At 33.1% G+C, this 11,962-nt stretch overlaps 1 protein-coding gene and 1 pseudogene across 1 annotated transcript; one reads left to right on the forward strand and one right to left on the reverse strand.

The window, feature by feature from the left end:
* The first annotated feature begins 4,487 nt into the window (after positions 1–4,487).
* On the forward strand, positions 4,488–8,043 carry LOC111411062 (annotated as a pseudogene).
* A 695-nt stretch (positions 8,044–8,738) lies between these two features.
* Positions 8,739–11,695, reverse strand: LOC111411468. The gene is made up of 6 exons (XM_023041994.1): positions 11,119–11,695; positions 10,834–10,931; positions 10,461–10,761; positions 10,092–10,248; positions 9,758–10,007; positions 8,739–8,777 (listed from the first exon to the last, which is right to left on the reverse strand). The coding sequence occupies exons 1-6, from the start codon at positions 11,693–11,695 to the stop codon at positions 8,739–8,741; spliced, it is 1,422 nt and encodes a 473-aa protein (XP_022897762.1).
* Between the last annotated feature and the right edge of the window lie 267 nt (positions 11,696–11,962).

Below are 11,962 nucleotides of genomic sequence, written 5' to 3' on the forward strand. Positions count from 1 at the left end.
GGAGGCACCACTCTTTCTGATGAAAACATGGAGTAAGTAGTAGCAATCAACTCAAATAGATCCATACATTGTTGCACTGATTTCCCTATGAACAATCCACCTGTAGAGGAATCCACTTGAGATTTGGACAGTGATGAAAGTCCCATGTAGAAATACTGCACTTGATTTCCAATAGTGATCCCATGATTTGGACACTTCCTCATCAACTCTTTAAATCTATTCCATGCTTCATGATAGCTCTCCCCATCTTTCTGTTGAAATGTTTGAATTTTCAGTTTGATTTTTGCTACTTTAGCTGGTGGAAAGAACTTATTACAGAATTTCCTGCTCAGTTCCTCTCATGTGGTAATACTTCCATCCGGTTCGGCATCCAGTCATTCCAATGCTACATCTCTCAATATATATGGGAATAATTGCAGCTTGATGGCATCCTCATTAACCCCAGGAGCATGACAATCCTGGCAATTTCTGAGAAACATTGAGATGTGTATGTTTGGATTCTCATGAGATAACCCGTAAAATTGCAGATTGTTGCTCATCAAATTAATTCAATTAGCCCGTATTTGGAAGTTGTTTACCCCAAAATCTGGATATACTATGCTGGACCGTGCGGGTGCTGCTATAGGCGTCAAAAACATAGAAACTAAAAAATCCCCTTCATTTACTTCCCTTTGCTCTTGCTATTGATCTCTCGCGATCATTTGTCCAATTAGATGTATAGGGATAGGATTGTTTAGATTGTCAACCATTTAATGTTGCTGTTTTTGTTTGTTTTTCCTACGTTTTCGTCTGAAGGTACCTCCTATTTTCGAATCAAATAGTTCGGGATCGTCACCTTGGACACGGAGCATACAACGAACATAGTTTTCTGTTAATAAAAGAAAATAAGCAAATCAAGTAACAATTAAAAATAAGATAATAAATAAATTAAATGACTAAAAGTAATAGTCCCTGACAAAGGTGCCAAAAATTTGTTGTCGATTTTATACCGCAAGTTGATAAATAGTAACAAGTAGTAAAGTGGACCTTTTTAGTTCGGATTATCGTTCCCACGAAAACTATATTTTAGTACTCGATTTATTATTCCTAACTTCTATTTAATGAAAATAAATAAATAAATAAATAATTGAATGTGATTTTTAAATCTAACTACTAGAAATTTCGTAAATGCAATAGAAAATGAGTGAAAATTCAAATAATAAATGGAGATTAGGGAGGAAAAAATTCACCTATTGGTCACCTTTATTTCTAATATCGAGATTCATAAAATTAAAATAGCGTTCGATCGAATCCTTCTATTGTATTCAACTTACCCCTCTCGAGTTCTCATTGAACCATTTAATTAGTTCAATTACATATTTCTATGCAAATTAAATTTAATTAAAACAAATATCAGTTCTAAGAATCTCAATAGGATCGCAGTAATTAATATAGGTATCTCTACACGTTATATTAATTTACCGAATTTTAATATGTGATCTAAACAAGAATCCTCATATCCACGTAATTATTGTTCACAAAATCATTGAATAATTGGCCAGAAAATTCAAAGCACTAAAAACATAATTAAAATCTACACATAAAATATAAAAGAACAAGAATCTCAAATAAAAGAAATAAAGTGTCACAAATCAATTACATTGTTCGTCCTAAAATTAAATTTGACTATGCATATTAATGAGAGAAAAACAAAAATTTATGGAAGACATCACAAAATTAATTGACGGAATATGAATAATTTGCAAAAAGTAAATCTGCCTTTTTTTGCGAGTTGCCGTCTCTTTGTGTTTTTATCTCTTTCGGTTTTCAGTGCGCGTAACCAAATAATAAATTTCAACAACCTGGTCTCAATATTTGCAGCCCAATTTCTGCCTTCTACTGCGTGGAATGTAGATATATTAATGGCAGCAAAAATTATTCCTCTGACCAAAATTTGTAAAATTATAATATTGCGGCTGCCTCTCCAATTCCCAACGTGGGTGTGAATACGATCTCAGCCTCAAAAGTGTGAGTCAAATATAAAATATTGGCTGCCTCTTAAATCCCTTCTCTCTCAATTTTTTCTCTGCGTTTTCTGTGATGTATATACACATCAGTAATATAGTATATATATCTATATATATATATATATTACTCCAAAAACCTAGTAGCCACCCTAATTGACTAACAAAAGGACCCCTCTTTCTCTCTCCTGCGTGAATGTATATATTATCCCCCACTATACAGCCACCATAATTGACTCTAATTCAAACCCTTTAGCCCCTGTTTGGCCCCCATTACGTAAAAAAAGTAATGGGTGGAATAGTATTTATTTGAAAAATGAGTGGTTGAAAAAGAAAGAAAATTTTTCGATTTACGTGTAATATTATTTTATAGAAGATTGTGTGGTTGAAAATAGGAGAGAGAAAAATGAAATGTAATGTAATGAAAATTAATGGGGCTCAAACAGGGGCTTAATGTAATATTATCCATCAAGTTCTTAATCTTACAATATATTGTAATGCGATCCTTGAGTCATTTTATTCTTGCAACCCATGTCTTCTTTGATTCAATTCAAGTCCTTCATTTTTCAAAATATGAAATTTGATCTCCAAATTCTTCAATCTTCAATTTATGGTCCGGACCAACCATTAAATTGTTACATTTGGTCCCCAAACTTTTGCATTTATCCCTATTTTGCTTCATTCCTTTAATTCCTTTTCCTTCATAAAATTTTACCTATTAAACATAAAAGATAAAAATTTAGGATATAATTTGTCAAAAAAATTATCAAATATCGCTATTTAAGATATCGAATAAGTGTATAAAATGGGCCTAATACATCCAATTATTATATCTGCCAACTGGTTCTTTATAGTTTTATCAACTTGATCATTTATTTATTTATTTATCAACGTGTACAGTTCAAGTTGTGAATATACCAATCTTTTAATATTTAGCTGACCAACTTGTTGCTTTGGCAAGGACTCAACAATTTCGTGTTCTTAATTAATTAAATGCATAACAATTTATTAAAAGATGATTTACTAAGTGCTAGGTTACAGTTTAATTAACTAATAGTGTTGTAGTGTCTGAATAAAAATGTGTAACAATTTGTTTAAGTGCTTCTAAATATTGGCAAAGAAGACACAATTTTATTGGAAAAAATCAACTAGTGATATCAAATATGCATGAAAATATTCTTCCCTTCCTATGATGACACCGTTTTACATTGAAAAAACCCTGACTCGAAGAAAAAAGTTATGGCATTGTTGTCAGTATTACTTCATTATCTCAAATAGAATTACGAACTTTCTCCAAACTAAACTAGAACTAGATGCTTAACAATAACATTTCCTTGACTGACACCTGATTTTTTTCTTTATTGACTATGCTAGAAGCTTTACAATAACATCAAAGAATATTTCTTTCTCGACTGACTAACACCTAATATTATTTTCTTGACTGGGCTATACTAGAAGGTTTACAAGAACATCCAGACTATATTTTCTTGACTGACTATATTTTCGATCTCCCTGGTTTATTTACATATGTCTGTCATTTTTGTTTTCCCAATTGTGTTCCTCACCTAATATTATATAGAAATATAATTTAGGCTCTCTTCTGTATTAGTTACAAACAATTCCACATAACAATTCAAAGAGTTGACTTTTTTCTTTTATGCATATTCAGACTGTGCCATGACAACTCAAGGAATTATTGGATATTGGTTAAATAAATCGAGAATTGAAAAATCGATTAAAGTTCATATCGATTTCGGCCAAATGCTCAAAAGCTCGACTCAATCCGTTTAAGCAAAATTGTTTGCCACTTCGCCGCTTCGGGGCTCACAAACGGGGATCGACCTGCCTGGTCAGGTCGCGGGGGTCGAGGGGGCAGCGGCCCTCGTGGGGGTCGGGGGCAACGCCCCCGAAAGAGAATTTTGATTTTTCTGCATGTATTGAAGGGTATATTTGGCATTTCGAAAATCAATATTGAATGAATGAAGAAATTACGAAAAAGGACGAAAATCAGTGAATAAACACCTTTTCATAAAGGTGCATTGTTTGGAAAGAGTGCATGGTTTGGCCTCAACCATTTTGTCCACACCCTTTCATGGTCTATAAATAGGACCCTTTGGGTGTCCTATTCCACACAAATTTATATGCAAAACGTCTCTCATCCTTTCTTCTGTCCAAAATCAAAATCATTTCATTTATTTTGATTTTCTTCATTTCATCCTTGGAGTACACAAGCCTAAATTTGGTTCGTTGTACTTGTGTTTTGGAGTGCTACAAACACAAGTGTAGCCGTTATATCTTGGGAGTCGATTGTCGAAATCCGTAGGCACCGTTGCGGGGCAAATTCGACTTAAGGACAAAGAGTCCAACTCTTGCCTCGGCTTTGTCACCATCATTATACTTATTTCGGCGTCACTATTCACAAAAATCATCCAACAGGAGTTGACTATGTTTTCGACATTTTCAGATTGTGTAATGCTTCTTCTGAGTAGCTGCAGACCCACACCCCCAACAGACCCGGGCAGACCTAGAACAAAAAATTCAAATATTATTTGCAATCTGGTGCTATGTATGGCTAGTATAAATAGTCCCTTAAAGGATACATTTGAACCATGAAGCAAAAGAATCAAAATAATTCCATGGCCATCAAGTCCTGCAATCAGACTGAGATTAGGCGGTCAGGAAATTACAAGCCTCCCATGTGGGAATTCAATTTTGTGCAGTCATTAAGTAATGAATACATGGTAGTTACAATCATCAATAGCTAGCATTTTTTAGAGTAACGTTTCATGTTTTGTATGGAAAGCTCTCTTCTTATTATTATTATTTTTTTTTTCTTTTTTTTCCCCCTTTTTTAAGGCTGACCTGAACTTCATACGCATGATGTAGGCAGAGACTTCTGAGCTGAAGATGCAAGTGAAGATGATGCTTGATGAAGCAGCGGAACCACAGGATCAGTTGAACTTAATTGATAACTTGCAAAGGCTGGGCATATCTTACCATTTCGAGGATGAAATTAAGCATATCTTGACATTCATTAACAGAAAAGATGATAAAGATAACGAGCCAAGGATTAAGGATTTGTATGCCACAGCTTTGGAATTCAGACTTTTAAGACAACACGGCTTTAATGTCTCTCAAGGTGCCAAAAAAATCTTCTTAAAATCCTTCATTTTTCCGTGGATTTTTTTTTATTTTTTTCCCTCTTCTGCACTTTATACATATGCTAAACTTGGCTGATTGCAGAGATATTTGATTGTTTCAAGAATGAGGGGGGTTATTTCAAGCCAAACCTGTATGAGGATACAAAGGGATTGCTACAACTGTATGAAGCTTCCTTCCTGTCAACAGAAGGTGAAGAACCCTGGAAGTGGCGAGAGAATTCACTATCAAACATCTTCAGGATCAAATTGTTGATCAAGATTGTGCTCTATTGGTGCACCATGCCTTGGAGCTCCCGCTGCACAGGACCATTCCTCGGGCAGAGGCTCGGTGGTTCATAAACCTATACAGCCAGAATCCAGATATGAATCCTATTCTGCTTGAGTTTGCTAAACTGGATTTCAACCTTGTTCAAGCAACATATCAGCAGGAGCTAAAACAAGTCTCCAGGTATTTATTGTTGGTTAAATATTAAGGTATTTTGAAACTCCTGATGTTAGAGACGTTTGTTTGGAATAGAACAAAAGTTTAGTGAACTGAGGGGGGAAAAGGCTAACTCAGGCTACATTATGTAGCTACGGACGCTTGTAAACAAGAACCATAATTATAGAATAAAAGGAAAAGACGGAAGAAGAGAAGAAAAAGGTCGGGAGAGATATAAGAAAGGATAGAGAATAGAGGGAGAAAGGGGAGGAGACGAGAGAGAGAAGGCAAAGGGAGAGAATTCTTTGTTTATTGAATAATTCATTATAACTATTACAATGCATAAAATCATTTCACATAGAGTTCAAACAACCCTATATTAGGAAACTAAGAAAAAAAACATAATTTATGTCAAATTAGAATCAGATGAAATAAACTCATCTAATCTCGATTTTTCAATGTAGGTGGTGGAAGAGAATATGCCTTGCCGAAAAGTTGCCATTTTCGAGGGATAGACTGGTGGAATGTTTCTTTTGCACTATTGGAGGGTTATTTGAACCTCAATATGGATTATGTCGAACAATCTTAACAAAGGTCATGTGTCTTTTAACAGTCATAGATGATATATACGATGTGTATGGTACGCTGGATGAATTGGAACTTTTTACTCGTGCGTTTGAAAGGTAAGTATTGTCTTTATTTCTAGAACTAGCATGTTAAACATAAAATTAACCATGCATGTGTAATATTTTTATAGGAATAAGAATTATATCTCTTCAGTTCTTAAATTTTTACTGCACCTTATCAGACCCGCACAGTAGAATTTTTATTTTTATTTTTATTTTTTATTTCTTGAGGACACAAATAAGGTTTTGTCACTACAGAATGTGAATGTTTGCGAGGTACATCAATTTTCAGGTAAATATTTCTGGCAAATGTCGAAGTTATGTTCCACTTTCAATCAGGTTTCTGAATTTCGTTTTTTCACAATTAAGTCGCTTCCTATTATTATTTCAATCAAATCACTCCATTCAAGTCTATATGTTACTTAACCAAAATATGATGTAGCAATCAATGTTGACCATTACTTTGCTTATGTCATTACCACATTATTATTTCATTCGGTGAACCCACAGTATAGCTATTTCTTACCGCATCGATCTTCTCTCTTTTCTGATTAATCTGTTTCCATTTGTAATTATTTCTTGGTTGTCAATATTCAGATGGGATTTCAATGCAATTGACCAACTTCCAGATTACATGCAAATTTGTTATCTAGCAGTCATCAACTTCGTCAATGAAATAGCTTATGATGTTCTCACGGGAAAAGGGGTCCTAGTTATTCCATATTTAAGAAATGCGGTATAACTTCACTTCATAAAGTTAAAAATACTTCTCCCTTTTATTCTTTAGTCACTTGAATATTTTAGAAATCTTTGAAATGCATTCATATGGTATAGTATGATCACAGTCGATCACACTGTATTTCATATTCTAGAACTGCTAATATTTATCTATCAAATTCGGTTTTTATTTTTCTAGTAAATGAGTTGACTTTACAATTCTTACAACGTTGAGCATTACTACAGTGGACAGATATATGCAAAGCATACTTACAAGAGGCTAAGTGGTACTTCAATGGACACACACCAACACTGGAAGAATATATGGAAAATGCACGGATAACAATATCATCTCATGTGATAATGTCTCATGCTTTTTTTATTATCACCAATCCTATTGAGAAAGAAGCAGTTGAGTACTTACAAAAATATCCTGGTGTAATTCGACGGTTGGCAACAATTTTACGGCTTGCAGATGATTTAGCTACATCATCGGTACGTACATCGTGAGCCATATATAGCAGAATTTAATATTCATTTCATGTTTAAGTTTCTTTCCTTTTATTATTATTATTATTTTTTTTTTTTTTTGTTTATGAAGTTAAAATTGTACTAAGTATCAATTTTCCCAGAGTGCTTTAAGTTTTTTGATTCTTGAGAATGTACATTTCAATTAGGGTCATTCAATTTGAAAATCACCCTTTCGACTAACAAATCTTGTCCATTTTTCTTCATTCAGGATGAACTCGAAAGGGGTGACGTTTCTACATCAATACAATGTTACATGAGCGAAACTGGGGCTTCTGAAGACGATGCACGCAAACACATGAGGTTTCTGATACAGGAGATGTGGAAAAAATTGAACAAAGATCAACATATGGATTCTCCATTCTCACAGACTTTTGTGGGAATTGCTGTTAATTTCGCTAGAATGGCACAATACTTGTACGAACATGGAGATGGGATTGGCATTCAGAATCTTGAAATCAAGCATCGGATGTTAGGATTATTATTTGAACCCATTCTCCTCTAGGGGAGTTTTTAATTAATTTTTTTAATAAAATATAATTCCAAATTGTAGATTCCATTATCAATGCATGCTGCATTTATACCAAGTCTGTTTGGTTTAGATTTTGACTTTATTAAGATTATTTATATACTCCAATGTGACAATGTCGAAACTGATTAAAAGTTATTTCTGTTATGGAATTCTTCTTGTTTTGGATTACTAATTAATCACTTCAGTTTTTTAATCACACATTGTACTCTGATTAATCAATTTTATAAAACATTGCGCCCAAGATAAGTTATACGAGATGGGGCCTATCGATCCGAGCTTTAAATGATTTGTGTTGAAATAATTACTGATGTTCAACAATAACGAACAAGAAGTGTCAACCATCAACTTTTTGTAGGATTATATTTTAATCTTTGCATGAGTAAGGACAGAGCCGGCCCTAATAATTCGGAGGCTCTAAGTGAGTCGACAATCTAGAGGCCCCATACTTTGTTTTTCTACATGTATAGCAATATTTAAATAAAACAAAATCTATATTTAAATGAAAATTTTGTACAATCTAAAAGATAGAATTGCTAAATAAAATATCACTTACAATGCGAGAGATTAAGCTAACATCATATTTAATTTTCTCACGTTTTGAGATGCAAAATTAGTAATCAAATAACTCAAATCAAGTTTTTAGAACATTTATTTTTTTCAATAGAAATCATAACTAATCCATTCAACATCTCTTGTGATATGGTTTATCAAAGATAGGACTTAATCAATTTTAACTTTGAAAAATTTCTTTCAGCGGAGACAATAGTGATTGGGATAGTCAATAATATCCTGTAAGCAACCCAAACATTTGCAAAACAGCTATTCATTCTCATAATGTAATCTAACACATCAGCTGCTCCATTCATTTCTATAGATATTGCTTCCCTTAAAACTTTCAACTCAGAAAATAATTTCATTCCATCGTTATCGGATACTGTGTTATTGACGCCGGGTAGGATAGTGATTATCCTATTGACTTATTGTAGCAGATGATTCGCAAGAAAAGAACGATAGAAAACGCCCAAAAAACAGAGAAAATACTCTGAATTCAACTCAATATTATTAATAATGCAGAATGCTGAAAACTAACCCACAAGCCGGGTTAAATAGCTGCGAAATACGAAATTATTGAAAAATTACCAAAAATGGCAAAATCTCGAAATTATACCAAAATAAAATATTAAGTAAAAGAAGTAAGTTGCCAAAAATTTGGCTTAATTCGAGTTCTCTAACATATAGAAAAAAGGAAACTAAATATTACCATAAATAGTAAAAAATAACTTAAAATTGAATTTTGGAAAGGAAAACAGTGAATTTTGGGCTTGAAATTGACGTCCATCGAGCAAAGCTGGATGGCCACGACGTGCGTGCCGGAGAGAGCTTTTCGAATTGGGGTCATAATAGCGATTCCGATAATCGTAGCCAAAGTTATGGCCAAATTACCAAAGACGCGTCAAAATCTCCAAATTAAGGAAATAATGGTGATTTACTTTCCATCTTTGCGCCGATCCGCCATCTCGTGGTATCTCAGCGCCATCATCGTGCAATTTGACAAATCAGTATCACTTGACTCGGATCCTCCTGCATCAGTTATGCTTCACATAATTTTCAAGATTAATACAACGGCACTTCATTTTAGCATCATCAATGGATTTAAGCTTTTCCAAATTAAATAAAAATCCAAAAATATTATCATATTCCTAAAATTGTACAAATCTATTTTGAAGCGATGATAGAGCTTGATCTACTATATATAAGAAATTATTGACCCTGAAAGATTCTTCAACTGTTTCTATCATCTCTTCACAAGAAATCTCATCAGAGTGCTTCTTTCTACATATAACTCTTTTTTCACGAAATATCAGTTCAATGTCTAATTCATTTGCAATCTCTTTAGCATCAATTACGGCCGATTCAAATCTAGTTTCTCTATAGCTTTTGAAAAATGAAATGAGCCCTTTTAAATGGTCTATAGCAACGTCAATATGGATGTCCTCTATTTGCAAATATTTGCTTACTCTATTAACATTATTCAACACTTCATACTAAATAACCACTCCAAGTAAGAATTCAAAATTCTCCATTTGATATGTTGCCAAATACTCTGCCTCACTTTTTGTCTTAGGATCATCAACTCTTGCCAATTCAAGTAGAGCATTTCTTATTTGTAGAGCTTGAAACCTTATTGTTCTAACACTTTCAACATGACTTTTCCAACGTGTTTGAGACAAAGGCTTAAGAATAAGGCCATTTACATTATCTTTAACAATTTTCCATCTTTTAGTAGATGATGAAAAAAGAGTATATATACGTTGTAGCACTCCAAAGAAAGATTTAGCTTTTGTAAACAAGTAGCTATATCACAAAGTGTAAGATTGAGACTATGACACCCACAAGGAGTGTAAAATGCTCTAGGATTTACTTGTAGTAGTCTATTCTATTCCCCTTTATATTTTCCTTTCATGTTAGCACCGTTATCATATCCTTGATCCCTTATATTATTAATATCAAGTTCTAGATTATTCAACGCATTCACTAATTCATCAAAAAGTCCCTTTCCAGATGTATCATCCACCAATAAAAATCCTAAAAAGAATTCTTCTATCTTCACTGGACTTGCTGAAATATCAACACATCTCAATACTATAGACATTTGTTCTTCGTGACTTAAATCCAAAGTGCAATCAAGTATCACAGAAAAGTACTTGGATTCTTTGAGTTTCTCAATGATCATTTTCTTGATCTCACCCGCTAGCATAAGTATCAACTCATTCTAAATTTTGTGTCCAAGATAATGATAATGAATTTCTTTATTTTGAATTTGACGAATATGCTCTTGCATTACAGGATCAAACTCAGCAATCATTTGAATTAAGCTTAAGAAGATACCATTATTTTCTTGGTATATCTTCTCATTATCTCCACGAAATGCCAAATTATTTTCTGCAATAGTTCTAACCACGGATATTATTCTCAATAAAACTTGTCTCCAATGTTCTCTATCCTTATTGATTTGTTCCTGTACACTTTTTTCAATTATTTTTTTCTTTGAAATTTTATTTTCATTTCAATCCATCTACTCATGTTAGTAATATGGTCATAACTCACTTCATGTGTTCTTAATTTTCACCAATATTTTTCCAATCATTCGCACCATCATGTGCCAATTGAGTTTGAACCCCATTATTCTTGAATAGCTTACAAGAAAAAGAAAATATTTTGTCCAGACTTTTTGAATATATCAACCACTTTCTATCATGATTCTCTCCATTGGATAATCGTCGAGTGTAATGAACAGAGGAGAAGTGTCGATTAGCTACATCTTTTGGAAAAATTACATCATTATCTCTTACTGGACCTTTCATTATGATTAAATCTCTTAAATTCAGATTCACATTTTTCAAATTCGCTGGATCACTAATATCAAAGGAGAATGGTTCACTAATCTTTTCATTGATATTTCTTTCATTCATAACATCATCCTCGATAGATATCTCTTCATTCACCAAACAATGATGTTTTTCAATTGTATTATCGTCGATATCATTCTTATCAAACTCTTCTTCGGGAACTATATCGTCATTATGTTTTTGTTTATTGCCATAAAAAAATTTATCAATAGCTCCTTCGTGAGATTTAATTAACTGTTCAACCTTTTTATGCCATTTTCTTTTAGAATATCCAGATTCAGATTTTCTAGTGGACATAATTAAAGCAAATAATGGTAGAACCTGATTCAGAGTTCGAATTAAAAAATCCCAGATTCTCAAATATGCCAAGTGTAAAAGTTCAACAATCAACCTGCAAAAAATAACCAAATAACATTTAAAAAATTAAAATACACTTGAGCAATACCAACATCAATGATGAAGAAATGCATTGTTTCTTGAAGTGCAACATATGGAATTTTGGGGAACAAATTACAAACCTAACCTAGGGTTCACTTTGACTTTTAAAATTTCTCAAAATTTCAA

This window comes from Olea europaea, chromosome 15 (genome assembly GCF_002742605.1).
Source record: "Olea europaea var. sylvestris chromosome 15, O_europaea_v1, whole genome shotgun sequence".
NCBI classification, from domain to species: domain Eukaryota; kingdom Viridiplantae; phylum Streptophyta; class Magnoliopsida; order Lamiales; family Oleaceae; genus Olea; species Olea europaea.